At 53.0% G+C, this 21,103-nt stretch overlaps 1 protein-coding gene across 9 annotated transcripts in view; it reads right to left on the minus strand.

The window, feature by feature from the left end:
* TTC7B (tetratricopeptide repeat domain 7B) overlaps positions 1-20,667 on the minus strand; it is a 246,416-nt gene extending 225,749 nt beyond the window's left edge. For 4 of the 9 annotated variants that reach the window (XM_070514196.1, XM_044774210.2, XM_044774207.2 and 1 more), the window contains exon 1: positions 20,434-20,665. In XM_070514196.1, the coding sequence (XP_070370297.1) occupies positions 20,434-20,554 (121 nt within the window). In that variant the 5' untranslated portion in view covers positions 20,555-20,665. Of the gene's footprint in view, positions 1-20,433 lie in introns of all 9 variants that reach the window. The other 5 variants (XM_044774206.2, XM_044774205.2, XM_044774202.2 and 2 more) reach the window with 4 other exon arrangements.
* Between the last annotated feature and the right edge of the window lie 436 nt (positions 20,668-21,103).

Consider the following 21,103-nt stretch of genomic DNA (forward strand, 5'->3'; position numbering starts at 1 on the left):
TGGGCTTCTAAGAAAGCCCCTCTGTACGCCTGAACTGAGGATTCCTCTCTCCCCATTATTCCGCGCTATTCTGCATTATTCCACATTATTCCCCGCCCCCCGCTGGCCTCCACGCTGCGGGTTCCTCTGACTTTGCTCTGGAAATGGCTGCCCTGAGCAGAACCCCCACCATAAGAAAGGACCACAGATCAGGGCCTCTGCTACTTCTTTCCAGCTGTGGGAGGGGGGCACGTTACTTACCCTCTTGAAGCATCAAGTCCCCATTTATAAGATGGGGACAATACCACGACCATAGCAAGACTGTGGAGTAGAGTTAACGAGTTCTCAGGGGGAAACGCTGTGGCCTGGAGTGACCACACCTCTCAACTGGGCCTTAAAGGATGAGGAGGATCTGGACTAGTAAACAATACAGGGAAGAGCAAACCAGGAGGAGGGAACAGCATAAGAAAAGCACAAAGGCAAGGAAAGTACATTAAACCGAGTGGCTGGAGAGTGGGGTGTGGGTGTGTAAGAAGTCAAGCAAGAGACTCAGCTGGGAGCAGAAAGTGGGGGCTTAATGGTTCCTCCTCCCCCTGCCTCCGTACTCAGCCCCACCACCACAGGATGATGTCCAAATCCCTTGGCATGGAAAACAGGTCCTGGCCAAGTTCTCTGCATGCATGTGCCAGCCCAGTCCACTCCTCCAAGCCTTTGGAATACTCTGGAATGCTGAGGACACCATTCAGCATTACTGGTAAACACCTACCGCTGATCTCTCCCGACATGTACCCCATCCCAAGCCACCTCCAGCTGCCCCCGGAACCTTGAGCACCCCAACCTAGGTGTTTCTATAACTGTCTGCCACTTCTGGACTGTAAGGAGAGGCTTGAAGGAAGCATCTGTGTGCTACTTATTTTTACGTCCCAGGCCTGAGGACAACATCTGGCACACAGTCAGTCCTCAATAAATGGTGCATTAATTGGACAACAGGCCGAGGCACTTGGACTGCATCCTCCAGGGTTAGGCCTGGCCCTGCCTGTGGCAGAATCTGCCAGTTGTCCCCAGATATTCATTCACCTCTTCTTCCTTTACATTAGAATCCCCAAGCTTTATCAGTGCACATAGCAGTCAAGCAAAAGACTACATTTCCCAGGCTCCCTGGGAGCTAGACGCTGCCATGTGACTACGCTATGGCCAACGGGATGTCAGCAGAAGTGTTGTATGCAGCTTCTGGACTGTGCCCTTGGAGGGAAGGGGCTTGCCCTCCAGGTCCTCTTCACCCTACCCCACTAGCTGGAATGTGGCTGTGCTGATGGAAAATGGCACATCTGTCTAGATCACGAGATGGAAGCCACCTACTAGAATGGCAGAGCAGCACAACATAAGGAGCCTTGATCCCCGACACCCAGGAGCTGCCACCGAGCCCTGGGCTGTTTATGATCAATTATTACATGAGAGAGAAACATTAACTTTACCTTGTTGTTGCTTAAGTCACTGTTATTCTGACCTTTGTGACAGTGGCCAAACTAGTATCCTAACTAGATCTCCCAAACACGACACAGGCTTGAAGTTGAGAGCCACTGTCCGAGAGCTCCTCACCAACTCTCACCCCAGGTCCTCTCGTTCCTAAACAGAATCCCGCAGAATGCAACCGAGGGCTTAGGCAGAACCCTCAGGCCCCTCGCCTCTCCTGTTTCACTGGTTTTACATGGAGGCTCGTAGAAACGTTTATCTAACCAAAGGGCCGCATGGTTAAAGAGCTGTGTGAAAACCAGTCCTCTGGTGCTCTGTGGGATCCATGCCCTTTTATTTTATTTTTTTTGTTTTATTTTTTTTTTTTTGGAGGAAGATTAGCCCTCAGCTAACTACTGCCAGTCCTCCTCCCTTCGCCGAGGAAGCCTGGCTCTGAGCTAACATCCGTGCCCATCTTCCCCTAGTCTATACGTGGGACGCCTACCACAGCATGGCTGCCAAGCAGTGCCATGTCCGCACCCAGGATCTGAACCAGCGAACCCCGGGCCGCCGAGAAGCGGAACGTGCGAACTTAACCGCTGCGCCACCGGGCCGGCTCCGAATCCATGCCCTTTTAGTTCATTGATCTCCTGACACCAGGAAATATACCAGAATCTTGCAGCCAACCTGTGGAGAGAGCCCAGCTCTATCGGGAAGACCCGGGAGTGCCGTGGGAAAGGCTCCCCTGAGACAAAGAGGCTCTCCTCAGAATTAGGAGACATGGTCCTTCCCTCATGAAGGTTCTAGTCCTTCAGGAGCATTCAACACAATGCAGCTCTAATAGCGATGTGTACAGGCCCAGATGGGTGGAGGAGAAGGGGACAAAGCCTTCACCCAGAATACGACGGGTGTATGTCTGCAAGGTGGAAGACATGGGGAAAGACATCCAGGCAGAAGGGACAGAATATGCCAAGGCATGACACAGCCTCGTTGTTTGGGGAACTCCCAGCAGTCTGTTGGCGCTGAACCATGAAGGACAGGGAGAGGACAAGGGGATCAGTTGGGGGAGTTTCCTGCTAGGTAGGCAAGGATCAGCTCCTCAGTTCTGGAAGGAGCTGTACGCTCTCAGCAAAGAGCTTACAATCTAATTTGAAAATTTAGCATAACGGCGACAAAATCATTTTTTAAATTTTTAAAATTTTTAGGCTCCAACTAATCTCCCAAGAAAATTAGGTTTTCTTTGTTCTTCTTTAAAAAGGTGACTTCCCCGACCCTCCTTCTCCCCACCAGGAGGGCAGAGATCTTAAACCCGTCGACAGCTCAGGCCAGAAAATGATCCAGAGGCTGCAGGCCTCAGTCCTAACGACAGAGGGGGTGCGGCGCCGGACCAACGCGCCCCAGACTCTGGCTGCGCTTGTCAAGGACCTCACAGGCTCCCGATCAGAATCCACCAGCAACAAAACGGCCCCCAACCACCTGCTATTGCCCAATGGTGTGTCCAGCTACATGCTAGGACAATGAGGCACAAGGGAAAAAAGGCACCTCAGGGCACCCAAGAAAATTAATTCCAGCTGGATTAAAGAATTAACTATAAAACAAAAGAGGATCAAAATGTTAAATATAGACTTTCCCTTCCAGCCAAGATGGAACAGATTTACCCTCCTCTATGAAATAACCACAACAACAAGACAGAATATGTGAAAAAACAGTTTTCAAGACACTGGACATGAAGAAAGTGATCCGTGAGAAGTGGGAAGGGACCCCACGGACTCCACGAGCTTCCAGGTGTAACAGAGAACGGGGACCCGTACATCAGAATTCTGCCTCATGAGAGACTGAAATCGAGGTCTCCCCCTACCCTACTTGCCTTCTCACACTCACCAGGCACAGAGCAGAGCACAACCCGGCATTCCACAGCTGCAGGTGGAGCCGCAGGACTGCAAGGTAGGGCCAGGCATGTACTTTCCAGAATGGAAAAGCCCAGTACAGCAGTCCAATGTGGAGGAAAGAACTCTGGCCTCAGGCAGCCCTGGGCTTGAATCCAAGCTCCTTTCCTTACCAGCTGTGTGGCACTGGGCAAGTTACTTAACCTCTCTAAGCTTTAGTTTCCTCACCTGGCTACTGTGAGATAATATATGTAACGCATATAGTACAAAGAGGGTACTGAATAAATGTTAATTACTATTACTGTTATTTGCATTCATTTTGGACTTACTATTTCCCAGAATGGTTCTGTTGGATCTCGTGGGGCCGGAAAGCCCTGAGACACACCCCCCGTTGCTCAAGAGGCTGGCAGTCTTGTAGGAAGATGCACATGTGGTACAACGTTCACTACCAGCCAAGCCACACTGAGTTCTCACTAAATACCATGGAGTGTGCTAAGAAGTTTATATCATCCTGTTAGTCCTCCAAACAACACTGGGATGTCAATACCACTATTCTCTCCATCTCCATCTTACAGACAGGGAACCAGGCACTAGCGGCGAAGCAACAGGCCAAAGGTCACAGAGCCAGTCCATCCTGGAGCTGGGCCATCAACCCAGGCCGTCTCCCTACGCTGTCACCCCGGCACGCCGGGCACAAACCATGTGCACACGGGCATCGAGAGAAGGGTTCCCACTTCCCTCACAACCAGCTGTGTGACCCTGGCCAAGCCACTCAAGTGTCCGCTGCAAGGCCCCACAGGCAGTTTCTAAGTCCCTTTCTGGCTCCATCTGCTGGGATTCCGGGGACTGGAGTGAGGAGGGACTCGGGGTGCCCAGGGCTGGTTTCACCCTTCCCACGGGTATTTTTAGGGGTTGAAGTGAAGCTGCAGAAACCAGCTCACCAGCAACTTATACAGAGATAAGGCCTGAAGCCGAACAGAGGCCACTCCTGAGGACCCTCATGGAGCAGAGCGCAGGGAACTAGCCCCCAGCAGGGACCCTGGTCCCTCGGTTCATCTCCAAGCAGACAATCCTGTAAGCCTCGCGGCTAGCAGAGCTCAGCGCCAGGCGGCCTTGGGCTCCCTGATCCCCCAGGGAAGGGGGGGCTGTGGCCTTTGCCACTTGAGGTGAATGCCCCTTCCTCACTGCCTTCGTCTTTGCTGGATAAGCAGAACACACAAAGGTTTGATTACCTGGTAAAGAAAAAACTTAGAGTTTCTACTCTGTTCCAGGGTGTACTTGATATCAATACAAAAAATCTCAAACACGTGGTTTATATGTCAATAGAGAAGCATTTAGGTCTATTCAAACCATTCCTGCTGCAGCTCCAATCCAAGAGAAAAAAACAAACCCCTATTCAAGCAGGAACCGGTTCTTCAGTGTCTCCTCTGTTACCCAGCAAAGACAGCCAGGCTCTCCATTTCTAAGTCCCAGGACGACCTCCGTGAATTTCATCCCCTCGTTCATTCGGCTTCTTGTCAGTCATGGGCACCTTGACATCTGCAGTACTTCCCCGACCCACCAGAGTGTTGAGAGGGAAACAGACACTGGAGGATAGTGCTGGTAGGAGCATAAACGGGATGAGTGTCTATAGAGGGCAACTTAGCAATATCTCTAAAACGATTCATGTACCTGTACCATCTGACCCAGAAATTCCTGTTCTGGCAGCTTATCCCATAGACGCATGCACTCTTGAGCACAAAGATATACAGATAGGGATGTTCACTACACACAGCCCTACTGGTAAAGCAAAGGATAGAAAACAACCTGTAGGATCCTCGACAGGGGACCTGCTAAGTGGCTTATGGAGTACCCCATGCGACGGCACACAGCATGTCCATTAAACAAAGGGAACACGCCTAAATACAGCTCTGTGGTAGGCTGACTGCACAAATGGCCCCGGGGCTTCATGCCTCCCTGAATCCACATGCTCTGTGGCCTTCTGCACTGACCCTGGGCTTGGCCACGTGACCGATGGGACAGTAGCAAATTTGACACACACAGAAGCTTGGGAAAGGGCTTATTCACTTCTGCTTCCCTCTCACTTCTCTGTGACCACCATGAGAACGTGCTCAGACTAGCCTGGGATAAGGAGGCTGAAAGGCCACATGGAACAGAGCTGAGTTGTCTCAGCCACGGCTGAGCCACGTAAGAGACCCGGCCAAGGGCAGCAACGTCACTGTGCTGACCTACGCTGGCCGCAGATGCACATGCGAGCCCTGGCAAGCCCAGAACCATGAAAAAAAATAAAAGGTGGTTGTTTTAAAGCACTAAGTTTTGGGATGGTTTGTTACACAGCAATAGATAACAATCACAAAGATAGAGAGATATAAAACTTGGTGTGCAATATGTCACTGTTGCGGGTAAAAAACCCAAACCAACAACATACTTTCTTATAAAGGTAGCAGATATACCCGGTATTTCTGAAAGGACCCCCGGGAAAGTCCTAAGAGCGGCAGCTTCTGTGGAAGGGAGCAAGAGGACACAGAGACCACAGAGGAAGGCAGTTACTTTTCTCTATACTCCCTTTTGTACTGTTTGATTTTTATTACCATGTACATTCATCACCTACACAAAACACTAACTGGTTAATTTACAGAGAAAACGGATGGCGTGTGTCACAGCGTGATCTAAATCTAGAGCAGCTGGTTTGGTGGCCCGCAGAGGAGTCCACGTGACCTAGACCATCTCAGAACCAAGGGAAGGATTTTTAAGTCTGCAGTTACCACCGGGAGCCCAGCTCCCACTCTCCCTGGGCCACCAGCCTCTCAGGCACACACATGCCAGGCCCTCAGCATCCTTCCCAGGCCGTGGCAATCTGTCTCAACTCAGGGTACCTGGACATGCTGTACCTCCCTCCCTTCTCCTGCCAAAACCCCAGGCATCGTGTGAGACACATCTCAGGGTCACCTTGGAGAAGCCTGCCCAGCCCCTCGGCCGAGCTAACCACGTTTGTCACAGCGCTCTGCACGTTCACTCATCCGCCAGCATTTATGCAGCACCTGCCAGCACCAGGGACTTAGAGCAGGGAACGAGACAGAGGAGGTCTCTGCCCTCATGGAGCTTATACTTCCAGACAGGGAAACAAACCAGAAAAAGGCCAGACAGTACTAAGAGATGTGCAGAGAACTAAAACAGGTGGCATGCTAGCAAGTGACTAGGGGACTACTTGAGACTGGGAGATCAGATCACGGAAAGGATGTCCATGGAGAGTGCATTTGAGACTTCACTGACCAGACAGAGTCAGCCGTGCAGAGATCCGAGGGAAGAGCATTCTCCCGAGGGCCCTATGGTGGGAACACAGCTGGTATGTTCTAGGAACAGCAAGGAGGCCAGTGGGGCTGGAGCAGGCAAATGGACCAGGGTTGGGTAGTCAGAGAGGCGGGTAAGGGCAGAGCATGGCATTCATTCCAAGTGCAAGCGGAGGTCTTTGTGGAGGGGGCAGTGTAAGCAGAGGGAGGAAATGATCTGATCTAGGTTTTGAGAAGCTCCCTCTGTCTGCTGTGTGGAGAATGAACTCAGGGTTGGAGTGGGTGGAGGCAATGGCAGAAGTGGTCAGAAGGCTACTGCAAGAGTCGGTGAGAGGCGACAGCGACTCGGACATGGGGGTGAGAGGTGAGAAACAGTGCAGAAAGGGTGAGACAGACTGAGTGAGGACACAGTCTGGAGGTAAAATAAACAAGACTTCCGAATGGATGGGACTGGAAGTGTGGGAGACAGAATAAAGTCCTCCTCCCAAATATCCATGTCCTAATCACTGGAACCTGTGAATACGTCACCTTACATGGCAAGGGACTGTGCAGATGTGATTAAATTAAGGCTCTCGAGATGGGAGGAATAGCCTGGATTATTTGGGTGGGCCCACTGGGTCCTTAGAAGAGGGAAGTAGACGGGTCAGAGTCAGAGGAGGAGCTGTGGGCAGGGGTCATAGTCACAGGGAGAGAGACTGGAGGAAGCTGAACTGCTGGCTTCAAAGACGGAGGAGGGGCCGAGCCAGGGAATGCAGGCAGCCTGGAGAAGCTGAAGACAAGGACGCAGACGTCCTCCTAGAGCCTGCAGAAGGAGCCAGCCCTGTTGTCACTTGATCGTGGCCCAGTGAGACCTATTTTAAGTTCTGACCTCCACAACTGTAAAAGAACAAGTTTACATTGTTTGAATGCGTTATAGCAGCAACAGGAAACTAATGCCTGAGGGATAAGGAAAGGAGAGGATGACAGATAAACCCCACGTTTCACATTGCACAGGGAGCAAACAGTGGTACCATTTTGCCATTTACTGAGGTGAGGAGGAATAAAACCAAGAGTTCTGTTTTGACCAAGCTCAGTGACATCTGATACCCGAGAAATCAAGTCAGCGGATGGAGGTCCAGATCAAAGCTGGAGGAGACTGAATGGGAAGGACCAGGGAAGAGAAACCAGGACCGTGTCTGTTACAGAAACCAAGATTAGGAAGTTTCTGGAAAGAAGGAGTGGTGAAGTGGGTTAAAAGAAGCTGGAATATGAAGGAAGAGAAGAGCACAAATATAACCGTTAGATCTGGAAACATGTAGGCAACATCAAAGGGTGACCTTGACATGAGAAGTCCCAGGGGCGTTCAGAGGATACAAGCCCTGGGCTAAGAAGATGACGATTCTTTGAAGAGGCTTTCCTGAAAGGGACACGGAAGTGGGACAGTAATTAGACCTCAGTGTGGGGTTAAGGAAGGTTATACGTAACAGGAAAGTCTAGGGCATCTGTGTATCCTAATGGGAATGACCCAGGAGAGGGGCAGACAGAGAACCAATCTGGGAGAGCAAAGAGATGACTGCGGTAGGCAAGTCCTGAGAAGGCATGAGCCGAAGGGCTGCCGGCCTTTGAAAGGAACCGGAGCCTGAGATAGAGTGACAGGACCAAAGCGTGTAGACTTGGTGGCAGGAAATGAGAAGGTTTCCTAACTGTTTCTATTTCTTCCATAAAGTTTGAGACAACGTCACGAGTTAGGAGTTGGAGGACGGCATTCAGAGGATATAAAGGTCTAAGAAGAAAAAGGAACATGTGAAACAGACGTTTTCGAAAGTGGGAACACAAACATACTGGAAAGAGGCCGTGCCTTTAGGTCATTGGCTGTAGAGTGGTCAGCACGGCTGAGGGTTTCGTCCAGCAGCACACGGGCGGGCAGAGAGCTGGGACTAACCAGGGTAGGGGCATCACCAAGCAGCAGGATGGAGAAGACAAGGGCACACACCTCGACCAGAAAATATAGATTAGTTGTCCCCATACCTGTTCTAAAGTGTAAGTCATATCATGTCACCCCTCCCCTCAAAACCCTCCAATGGCCCCTCCCACCCAAAGTGAGAGTCAAAATCCTCGTAATTTCTTACCCTAGCTCTAACCTCTGCCCTGCCACTCTCACATCCACGCTCTATCTCCAGGGCCCAGCACACAGGCGGTATTCCACACATACTTCTGGAATGAACCATCAGTAATTATGTCCCTCCTTCATGGGCAGGGCCCAACCAAGCACCTTCATCTCTGGAGACTCAGCTCCTCCCCCACCCAGGGTGCCTGGCACGTAGTTGGGGCTCGACTGTTGACGCAGATGCAGACATTCCCATTTCAACCTCAGGGCCCCATAACTGCCCCTTCCACTCTGTTTAAACTGTGGCCCAGTTCAGGAGGCCTGGATATTTGGAACTCTTGAATGAAAGGCAAAGATGGCAAAAGTTAAAGACTAAGGAGCTCTAAAGAAGTTGGCAGAAATGATATTCTGGGAAAATCCTGGTAGTCGGAGTCCAGGCTTCATGCCAAAGCCTCCTCCCCATGTCCACACACAATGCAGAAGCTGAAAGGACAGGATGGGAGAGGAAAATGTGGGAACAGAAGACAATGCTTCCACTGCGTTGGCAGAACAGACGAGTAAATTAGTCTCTCTCTCTCTCTCTCTCTCTCTCTCTCTCACACACACACACACACACACACATACACAAATTCCCCTACAGAAACCTAGCCTAAGAAAAGAAAAGTAACTTGAAAGTCATTGGCTTGGAGTTGGTTTGGCCCGTCCCCAGAGCTCAGCAGGGCAGGAAGTGACTCTAAGGGGCAGGGGGATGTTATCAGGCCAGCCCAGAAGGCTTGGAAATGGCTCTCTCAGGAAGCCAGCTCCACACAGACAAGTTAAACGTACACCCACACAGTCAACAAGCATCTTCTGGAGCTTCAAAGCCCCAGTCCAGCACCCGCCCTCAAGAAGTATGGGCTGAAGAGAGACAAGTACCACAGAGCCCTGGCATGGCAGTGTGGAAAGACCACCAGGGACACTCAGAAGAGTGTCAGAAGCAAGTAAGGTCCAGGCTGGGCCTGAGGAATTTCTCCAAGTGAGGTAGGACTTCTCCAAGTGAGATTCAGGCAGAAGGGAGACTGGACACAACTGGCGTGTGTGGTGGGGCAGGAGCAGAGGAGGTCACTGCAGGGTGTGGGGCAGCTGTGAAGGGCCTGAGAGAACCACTTTCCCAGGCCTCCAGGCCCAAGACTCAGTGGAGACAGCTGACTCCCTGGGCCTAGTGGGGCAGGGAAAGGAAAGTGGCATTTACCAAAAGGCCCCTGGGCTTGGCAGCCCCAGCAGTACCACCTCACTGAGGACACTCCTCCAAGCCTGACTAACTTGAGAGAAAACACTGCTTCCTGTTAGACTTAGAAGCTGCAAGGGCAGAGAGGGCAGGTCCTCAGAGGAGCCAGGCCTCACAGCCAAGGGGCTGGGCCAGCCCGTATGTGAGGAGAGAAGAGGGACAAGGAGGGGCAGTGGAGGGGACCGGAACCCCTCCCTGGGAAGGGCCACATAGCAAGTGTCCACCCTGCAGTTGACAAGAGACACAGCAAGACAAGGTTGAGGGCATTCAGTCAGCCTGAACAGCAACCATCAGCCAGAACTCACCCAGAGCCCCAGGCCGGCCCCAGCCTCAGTCACCCTAGGGACGACACCAAGAGTCTTAGATGTGGGACCACGCCTTGGGTGGACACTCCCTCCCCTGGGCCTCTGCAGCCCTTGTCCCTCCACCGCTCCCGGCCCTGACCACATGTGTGCCAAGTCTCTATATTCTAGACTTGTGCATAAGGATGGTCTTAGGCATCGCTGCATCCCAGGTCCTCAGGACAGGGGCTGGCACACACAGTAGTGCTCAGCAGGTGTTAGATGAGTAAATGAATCCAAGTTAACTCCTCAAGGGCAGAGGCTAGGTTGTTCATTTAACAACTGAGTACCTACTGTGTGTCAGAAACGTTACTGCTGCATGGGCTATAGCAATGAACAAAGCCGCAGAAAGCCCTGCCCTCAGGGAGCTGACAACCCAAGGGTCTCATTCAGCTTTGTGTCCCCACTACACATCACGGCACCCCCGCATCCTATCCCTTATCATCCCACCATCCTATCCCACCCCAGTGCTGAGTGAGGGCTGGAGGAGGAGGGCTATGGAGCCTGTCGGACCCGGGTTGAAGCTGCAGTCCGCATTTACTAGTTCTGTGACCCAGCTAATACTGTTTGCCGGCGGCCTCAGGCCTCAGCCACAATTCAGAACAAGAGGAACCAGCCCCTGCACATCTTTGCTGGCACTGCTATTATCATTATCCTCCTGCCTGCTTCCTCTGCCCCTTGAAAAGGATTGAGGATCTGGAACTTTCTACCCTCCTTCCACACACAATACTCCTGCTTCGGTCAGGCTGCTTTGGATGATGCTGGTGCTGGAAACTGCATTATCTCACCTACGCCTCAAAACAACATTTGAGATAACGAGTGAGGCTCAGGGAAGTGAAGGAGCTCACCCAAGACAGAGGAGCAGTAAGTGTCAGACCCGCAATCTGAAGCCGGGTCTAACAGGGCACAGCCCTCTGCTTTCCCCTGCACCAGGGGTCCCTGCCCCTTCGCTAAAATACCTCCCTCCACCTAACAGGGAGAACTACGACCCCACTGCCCAGGACTGAGGTGGTTCCCAGGACAAGGGACTCTCTGTGCTAAAACTGGCAAAATCTCAGGCCAACTAGGACAAGCCAGCACTCTAAAGCCACCGCTCCACCCAAGACCCTCCTCCCGCACTCTGCCAGGCCTTACCCACTGCCACCTAAGCCCACCCTGCCTTCAGTCCCCCAGTAACCCAGCTGCACCTGGTAGTCTTGTAAGTGATGCTGTCATTCTTCTCTTCAGGCTGCAGGGTGACATTATGTCCTGCCATTTGGACAATCACGTCTAACGTCTGGTCCTGGAACTCCCTGCACCACACTCACCTGGGCGCCAGCTAACCATGCTGCTCCCTGAATCCCAACCCCACTGAGACCTCCTGAAGCAGAAGCTTGGGCCCAGCCTTGGAATCTGAGTTGCTAACCAGCCCCCAGGTGAATCAGCCACCCAGAGGTTGAGTGTAAGCCGCCTGTGGCTGCTGAGCTGCTCACTCTATCGCTTCTGTTGCAGGGCCCCACACACAGCAGGTGCTGGGCACATGCTAAGGACTGTGGTTGAGGGCTGGGGCTTCCAGACCTGCCTGATCACATGCATCACCCAAGACTCGATTTTAAAATGCAGATTTCCAGCCCCCATCTTGGACCGAGAGAATCACACCCTCCAGAGAAGGGGTCTGGGAATCCATAATGTCCAGGCTCCCTTAGTCCAGCGCTACTCAGGGCGTGTCCTGGACTGGCAGCATCAGCATCACTCAGGAGCTTGTCAAGATGGGACCCTGCCCCAGACCTGCTGTATCTGAATCACCAGCAGTGGCCCTGAAATCTAGTTCTAACAGGTCAGCTTGGTGACTCTTTGATGTGACAAGTTTAGAAAAACATTAGTGTAGCAGAAAGAATAATGGAACCAGAGTCAGAAGTGAGCTAGAATCTGCTCAACCAACATCTCCAAGCCTCGGTCTACTTAGGCTCTGAATGATTGAGAATTACGACCCCGACCCCACTCCTCATGCAGCTGTTGTGATCTTTAACCAGGATCCATGTAAAAGTTCATGCCCAGAATCCAGCACACAACAGAAGCTCAAGAAACGCTCATTCATTCTTCTTCCTTACTGGCCATGAAGTCAGGGAAACTAAGGTTTCAGAGGATCAAGCGATGTGCACAAGGTCACTCAGCGGGCACATGCCTGGGGATTCTGACTCCAGGTCTGGCAGCCTTTGAAAGGACCAAAAACCATCTCTTCTGCCTAGTTCTGGCACCTCCACCACCCACTACGCTTGGTGAACAAGGAGAAACCCGGAGGGTGGCAGGGGCTCTAGCCACACTGTTAGTTTTCCTGTGGCTTGTGGCTGCCCTTTATATTTTAAGTGGCACCCATCTAACCCATCTGCCCAACACAGCTCATCGTGTCTTGGTGGCTAGTGGGAATGATTTTGAGAGGTCACAGAAAACCTCTTCCCTCTTCCTGGCTTCTCAGATGGAAAACACTGGCTGTCACATAAGTCAAAAGCCTGCAACCCTCTGCGAGCTGCCAAGCATGAGGTCACCCAGAGGGGCAGGAATCCACCCATGTGAGGTCAAGGTGAATCAGGAGCAAAGGCCATTCCTGATGGAGTGCCCAGCATGAGCTGGCTGGGCAGCTGGGGGTGCTCCGGGTAAGAGAGGAGGTCTACCAGTTAGAATGCCTTCAGTGGCAAATAAAGACTCAAAGTGGCTTCAACAGGAAAGCATTTATTATCTCACATAACAGGAAGTCCAGGGAAGGGCCGCTCCGGGGTGCAGCCATCAGCAGCTCAGCGATGTAATCAGGGACCACGTTCTTCTAGTCTCTGTGCTACTACCCTCCCTGGGTCAGCCTTACTCCTGGGGCCAGGAGCCCTCAGAGCCACAAGATGGCTGGAGCTCCAGGCTTCAAAAGCATGAACAACAATTGTTTGGGGAAAAAGAGGGACCGTTTTTCTTCCTTCCTAAGCACTTACATCACTCTTAAGCGTGAAGAAATCTTTTTCAGAAGTCCCCCTCCCACCACAAATGCCTCTGATGTCTCATTGGCTGGAACTAAGTCACATGCTCAAGCCTCAACCAATCACAGGCAAGGGAGTAGACCGCCTGGGGCCAGGGCCCACCTACAGTGAAACACGAGGCACTTGTAGCGGCTGAGAGTTTAAGAAAATCGGGGTTCCGCCGGCAAGGAGGAAAATGAGTGGAGGGGGAGAATGCTGGGTTGACAATCAGGGAGCCTCTGGCTGGCCCCAATTCACTTGACAGCACCAGCCCCAAAAGTAAACACCACTACATGCGGGACACCGCTTCCGAGCAGAGTCATCCCTTGCACTTCGGCCCTCCTTCCACTTCGGGAGGCCCTCCGCTTACCCCCTTAGGCCTGTTCCAGTTGCTCAGAGGCCTCCACTCGTGAAAGTCTGTGAAACAATTCAACACAGCACACCAAGTACAGACTATGAGCCTGAGGGCTCACTAAAGATTAAAGCAGGGAGCCAGCCCCGTGGCTGAGTGGTTAAGTTGGGGCGCTCCGCAGCGGTGGCCCAGGGTTTCGCCGGTTGAATCCTGGGCGAGGACATGGCACCGCTCATCAGGCCACGCTGAGGCAGCATCCCATATGCTACAACTAGAAGGACCCACAACTAAGAATATACAACTAGGTACCAGGGGGCTTTGGGGAGAAAAAGGAAAAAATAAAATCTTTTTAAAAAAGTTTAAAGCAGAACCACGGCCCTCTGTTCTCTAGCAGCTGACCACTTTGGTGAGGACACAAGGTACACTCCAAGACAGGCGACGTCAGGAGGGGAAACAGCCCTGACCTGAGACATGGGAGATGATAACACCCACCCCAGGAGAGGGCAGCTGATGTCCACGGAGGGCTTGCTCTGGGCAGGCACCCACGTGCTACACTTTTAGTGGGGTTTTTTCCTTCATTTCATCTTTACAACCACCCTGCAAGTTTGGCACTATTATTACAGGTTCACAATCTCTTATCCATAATTTCCAAAATCCAGAACTCTCTAAAAAAACAAAAGCTGGTTTTTGTTGTTGTTGACTTATTGGGCAGCAACACCTCAACTCAAGCAGCATGAGGCTATTTATAGTCTTTCCCTTTTGCAATGACTGCTCATATGTCTTGATGCAGAAATATTGACATGTTTTATTATGAAGTACAACCCCTGACCCCATTGGGAGTATCACATAATGTCCAGGACATGTACCATATTCTGAAAAATTCTGCATTCTGAAACTCATCTAGTCCCAACGGTTTCAGAAAAGGGATTTTGGATGTGCATCTCCACTTTACACATGGAGGTTCATAGGGGGAAGAGACTCTCTTAGCTAGGAAACAGCAGAACCACACTTGGAGCTCAAGCAACTGAACTCTGGGCCAGGGCTCTGACAGACTCCGCTTGCTTCTGCTGCTCGCCTCCCACTCTCTGCGTGTCTTGCCATCTGTGAAATGGGAGCTGGACTAGGTCAGTGGGTTTCAAAAGTGTTTTTTAAAGCATCTTAGCCCTTCCTTCAAAGGAAACCTTAAGGAAAAGTGTCACCGCTCCGGTGAGTGAGGCCTGCCCACCCAGCCACCAGGCCCCGAGAGCATGTTCCCAGAGGGGTTCCTCAATAGCACAGCTTGAAAACTGCTACACAATGTGATGGCTCAGGTCCCATCTGGTTCTCACACTGTATGGCTGTCTTCTCTGAGGCAAACAGCCTTTTCTGTGAAGGAAGGACAGCTTGATGGACGCGTAGGCTTCTGACCTGCAGAGAGGACCCCAGAGCCAAAAAGCATGAGCACAGGTAAAAAGACAACAGCAAGGTGAGTGAGAGGGTCCAGGAGGCCAAACTAGCCAAGGGGGAAGGGGTGCGCCAAGGTGACAGGAGGACATGCTGGAAAGAACATGCTGGAAAGGTTGGCTGATCAAGCGGATGAATGTCAGGAATCCTCCTCCCTCCCCCTTGGTGCTTGAAATTCCTCCAAACGGGAGGCCAGGGGAAAAGCGAAGCGGTCCTGGCCCCACTGTGTGTAGCCACAAGGTCATAGTCCTTCTGCCCTGACTACTGTGACCACAAGCCCCAAGGCCCAGCTCAGTGCCATCAATACGTTATCGCGGAATAAGTGAATCTTGAATCCAAAAACCAGGGCATATGGTCTGCCACAAAGGGGTGACCTTTGTGGACAAAAGGACAGCAGAACAGAGTGTTTGAAAGCAGGACAGCTGCCCCGGGAAGGCCAGGGTGGAGGGTCACCGAGGTCTCACTGGTATCCTTCCCCACTGTCGGAGGACAGTTTGCCTCCCAGGAGTCTGCGGTACCCCGGAAATATCCAGAGAAGCCATTCTAAACAACAGCGCCACCTTCTCACTCCACGGCGGACTCTTAGTTAAAGCTCAGCCTTCTTTCCAGAGAAGCCCCTCGGGCTGGCCTGGGGGCCCCTGGTCCACCAGTAACTCTCCCTCTTTGGGAAGGCTCCAAAGGCCTGAGTGAGACCAGGCGACGGTCCAGGAGCCCAGCCCTCCTCCGGAAGGGGAAGCCATGCGGCTGCAGGCAACAAAGTCATCTGTGCCCCTTCATGCCAACAACAGGAGTAGCAGCTACTGGCAAACACAAGAACTTCCCTCCCACTCAGTGGTCTAAATACATTTTGTGACCAAACTTTGCCCCAGAAATATTCTTGTTTCAGGTACCATTTCTCTACCTACCAAGAGGTAATAAAATGCCTCAGAATCATACCTAATCAGAAGGGTGATGACCCCTTAAAGGAGAAACTGCCATTTGGGGCCTAAGTGTCCTACCTAAGTGAGCTCAATAACTGAGCTGCCTAAGACGATTAACAGGCGGGGGAAGGGAGGAGAGGCAGACACGGCCTCAGAAAGGGAGTGGCCGGATGCAGGGCTGGTGCAGGCCTCCAAAATGCCTCTTTCTGTCATGAAATATGTGGGAGTCTTGACCAGACACACGCTCAGGTGTGTCATTTCTAGGTCTCCCACTCGTTTTTTCCCAGCCAGGTGACACGCAGGACGTGGCCTGCCTTGCCCAGGGTTATACTGAGTCAGCTGGAAAGGGTGAGCATCAGTTTTTCCACGTACCACAGATTACATATGTCAACTCACTTCATCCTCACAGCTGCCCTAACGGAGTAGGTATTATGAACTCTTATCTCACCAGTGAGCAAATGCAGGCTCTGAGAGGTTAAGTAATGGGCTCCAGGTCACCCAGCAGCTACCGGTAGAGTCTGAATTAAAGGTCAGGTGCCAGATCACTGCACTTTCTCACCTAGCAGCAAACCTCGCCACTGGGTGGCTGGAGGGTGACATTCCAGGGAGGAAGGGTAGCTGGTACTGCCCCACAAGGGGCCAGGACTGACCTGTGAGCCAACAAGAAGCCAACATGCAATTCTCCATCTTAACCTCTGACCCCCTCAGGCTGCCACCTGAGCTCCAGACCAGGGTACCTCAGACTTCCCTGTGCCACCATGAATCCCCTGGCCACCTTAAGATGCTGATTCTGACCCTGCAGGTCTGGGGTGGGGCCCGGGACTCTGCATTCCTCACATGCTCCCAGATGATGCCCACGTGGCTAGTCCCCTGACCACATGTCAGACAGCAGGAGCCTAGAAGTGAGTGGAATGCTCTCCCATCCCCCCAGCTGTGTGATCATCCACTTGCTGAAATTCACCAGGACCTGGCATTGGTTGCCCCACATTTTGGGTTTTTTGGATGGAGGGATTAAAATGGTGGGATATGAGGCAGAAGGATTTCTGGGTTCTGTTTTCTGCTTGACATTTGCCCTTTTCTTCCTTATCCACCTCTTGGCAAAACCGTCTAAACCAATTTATCTCAAAGGAGTCAGGCTGGAACAGCATGCTCTGAAAGTGTCCATTATTCAGAGTCCTTAATGGGAGGGACGGCCATGTTCCTTTCCCATAGGAAGCTAACGCTCCTGGGGGTGGGGGGGTGGGCTGCAGGTAGGAGCACTGAGAATGAGTGAGTCCTCTGCCTGCTCGGAACCCTCCCACGGCTCCCATCTCACGCAGAGAAAAGCCACAGCCTTAACCATGACCTATGACGTCCCGGTGATCTGGCCCTGCCACCCCGCTGCCCTCATCAGGCCTCCGCCCTTGAAGTCCCCTCCCTGGAACAATGCTTCTCCACCACCGCAGGTCTTATCTCAAATGTTGCCTTCACGGTGAGGCCTTCCCCGGCCACACTATCCAAACTAGTAGTTCCTGTGCCCCGACCACCCCACTCCCAGAGCACTTCTCCCCGCCCCCGCTTTATTCTTCTGATAGCGCTGACCACCATAAAAATCCTGTAAATTTCACTTAATGATTGTATTTTCTATCTGTCTCCCTGCCCCTTCCCCACTAGAAGGCGGGCTTCATCAAGGCAGGGATGTTTGTCATTTTTGTTCACTGATACATCCCCCTACCTAAAACAGTGGCTAGCACATAGCAAGTACTCAGTTTTTGTGGAATGAATGAATGAATGAATGAAGGGCCTGCCTATGAAGGTGTTGGGCTCTGTGACTAGCCCTGGGAGTCATGAGCCCCTCTGATCCTCATAATAACCCCTACAAGGTAAGTCTTTTCATCCCCATTCTAAGATGAGGAAACTGAGGCTCAGAGTGGCTAAGGGATTTGGCCAAGGACACCGAGTTCGGAAATGGCATGTCTGGGACTCAGGCACCGATCTGGCTGGTTCCAAAGACTGTGCTCTTTGCTGCCTGTGGCTGCCTCCAAGGCAACTGTCTCAGTATGACAAACATGACATTAACTCGCTTTCCCTATGCTAAGCAGCAAATGCTTTAGCTTAAGGATTTTGCCAAATCTGCTCAGAACTTGAGGTCCAGTGCACCCAAAAGGGTCTAAAGAGGAGCTGGTGTCCCTAAAGCCAGGAGGAAGTCCCAAGGGAGCCAGCCCAAGGGAGCCCCCAGAAGCCAAAGGAAGGGACGCCTTCAAACACTTCTCTGAACCCCAAAGAAGAGCCACAATAATTCCAGTTTTGTTTCTTTCCTTTATTTTTTTACCTTCCTGAGCAATCTCTTTGACCTTTCCAAGTCTGAGGGACCTTTTGCCATCAATGGCTACTGCTCACCATGTGGATTCTGGGGCAGAAATCTCTCTCTCCTGAGTTTCCCAAAACCAGACTTGCACAAGGACCCATGACCACAGTTCCCCGTACAACCCACTCTCCATCAAGCCCCACTAATGACAGCAGCTTAGGCCACTGGGACCAGACCGTGGGAAGGGAGCCTTGTGGGGCTGTGACGGTCAGTAAGATGGGTCCATGCCACTGAAAGCCCATCTACCCTCTCATTCCAGAGACCACCATAGTTTGAGTCATTCCTCCTCCCCTACCTGTCATTGTCAATCATATTACTTCGTCTGTTTTGTTTAAATCACCTCTCCCCATCTGAAGCTCTCCGATTTATTGATTTCTATATTTGTTGTCTCCGCAGCAGAGGTTAAGCACATGAGGGGAGGAGCTTGGTCAGTGCTGTCCACCACTGTTCTATGCCTGGCACAGGTGGGCACCCAAATATTGGTTGAATGAATGAGTAAATAAAGCAGGAAACAAGTGGGTTCTGAAGGAAAAAACCAGCAGGCTCACAAATGAACCCATTTAATCCTAACATCAACCTGCACAGAAGGTATTATAGGCACACAGCTGGGAAGTGACAAAGTAGACCCAGGACTGTCCAACTCCAAGAAGAAACGAGAAGATGCTGCAGGTAAGAACAGGAGAAACAAGAGGACAGCTGGTAAGCCTTACAGGGAGGGCAAGGTCAAGCTGCCATGGGGGCCCAGGGGACTGAACACCTTTTCCTCAAATGCTGCCTTAACTGAGAAGAGTCAACATTTTCCACCAAGCTGAGCCCAGGTAGGTCTGTGCTTCCTCCACGTCCCTAGGATGATCGTGGCACTTGCATCCGCCCAGGAAATACCTGCCCAAAGCAAGGTACCATAGTTGAGAGTGTGCAAAACCAAGTTCTCATTTAAGGCACTAATACAAACATAAGCCATCCTTGAAGAGGACATGTGACATCCCTCTCCATTTCTGGGTAGTTCCAGGTGAAAATAGAGCAGATGTCCTTTCTTAAAGGAGTATCATTCATTCATTCATTTGTTCAGCCAACATGTGCTCTCCCTGCCTCAGGGACCCAGAGGTGAACTGAGACAGAACCTCTGTCCTCTCGCCAGGCCATTGGTGCCCACGGTTTTGGCGGGCGCTAAAAGACAAGCAAATATTAACGATACTTGCTTCCAAAACAAATAAGGCCACGTGGAGTTGTGCTCTGAAATGGGATTTTGGATGCAATTTTGATTCCCCTGGGTACAAGAACCAATTCAGTCAATGAGGTCAAAGACTAACTCCAGGCACCAGGTCCTACTCAGTGGCTCCCTCAGACGCCTTCTCCTCTAGGCAACAAGTCCCTCACCCAACCAACACCATTTCCCAACATCCTTCAACCACATTCTCACCTCTGCACACTATTCTCCCACCTGGCTCCCTGTGACTCTATTTCCCCTATTTTCCCAAACCTGACCTCCCTGGGCCCACAGCTTTGACATCCTACTCTCTGAACCCCAAGACACACATCTCGACCTGCCTTCCACCACCACCCCACACACACCCAAGTCTGAGCCTCCACTTGGAGCCCCTTGAACGCCATATGTTTACAAACCATATTTCCCAGGGGTATCTGTTCAACACCCCCATTCGCAGGACCCGTATAAATACATCCTGACTCCCTGAGTACACCATGGGGAATCCCCTCTCCATTCACATCCATGTCCTAAGGGAGCACCTTCTTCCATCACCTCCAACTTCTTAGAACCCCAAGGCCGGCCCCTGATCCCCTGGGACCCCCGTGCAGCAGCCGACTCCTTGAGACCCCAACTCCACCGAAGCCCGCCCTGCAGGCTGAACTCTGGGACGCCGGACACAGGCGCTCGCCGGCTGCACGCCCCCACCGCGTGATCCGAAGACCCCGGGTCCCCAAGGCCCCGGCCCCGCGCACATCCCCCGCCGTGGCGCCCTGGCGGCCCGACCGCGCCCCTGCCCGCGCCCGCGCCCGGCGCCCGGGGACCCGGCCCAGCCCGGCGGAGGCCGCGGCGCCCCCGCAGCCCAGGCCGGCGGCCGGCGCGTACCGTTGGCGATGAGCTTGGCCGACAGCTGCTTGACGAGCTCGGGGATCCGCTCCCACTGGCTCTCGGAGCGGCAGCGCTCGATCTCCGTCTCGAGCCGCGAGCCCGCCTTCCTGGTCGCCATCGCGGCCTGGCCGGGCCCGCCCGCCCGCCCGCAGGCCCCGCAGGCCCCGCCGCCGCCGCCCGGGCGCCTCCGTCGCCGCCTCCCGCCGCCGCCGCCGCCGCGGGCTCGGGCTCGGGCTCCCGGCTCCGCGGCGTAACGGGAGCGCCGGCCGGGGAAGGGGCGGGGAGGCGGCGGCGGCGGGGCCCCGGGCGCCGCGAGGAGCGGCCCCTGCCGGCCAGGGCCGGAGCGGCAGGCGGGGCCGGGGCCGGGGCCGGGGCCGGGGCCGCGGGCGGCGCGAGAAAGGGCGAGGGGCGGGGGGACAGCGGCCTGGCTGGGGCCTGCGGGCCCCGAGGGCGGGGGGGCGAGGAAGGCGGCGCTGGAGGGAGGGGTCCCGGCGGGATGGGGGCCAGAGGGAGGGAGGGGAGAAGGGGCGCGGGAGCGGGCGGACCCTCAGGAAGAGGGCTGAGAAAGGGCAGTGACCCTGGGCAAGGTCACTAGTGGGCCTGGGCCTGGGATGCAGGCAGTGTGACTGGGAGGCCTGCCTGAGCTTGTCCCACCATCTTAGGTTTC

This window comes from Equus asinus, chromosome 7, assembly GCF_041296235.1.
Source record: "Equus asinus isolate D_3611 breed Donkey chromosome 7, EquAss-T2T_v2, whole genome shotgun sequence".
NCBI lineage: Eukaryota > Metazoa > Chordata > Mammalia > Perissodactyla > Equidae > Equus > Equus asinus.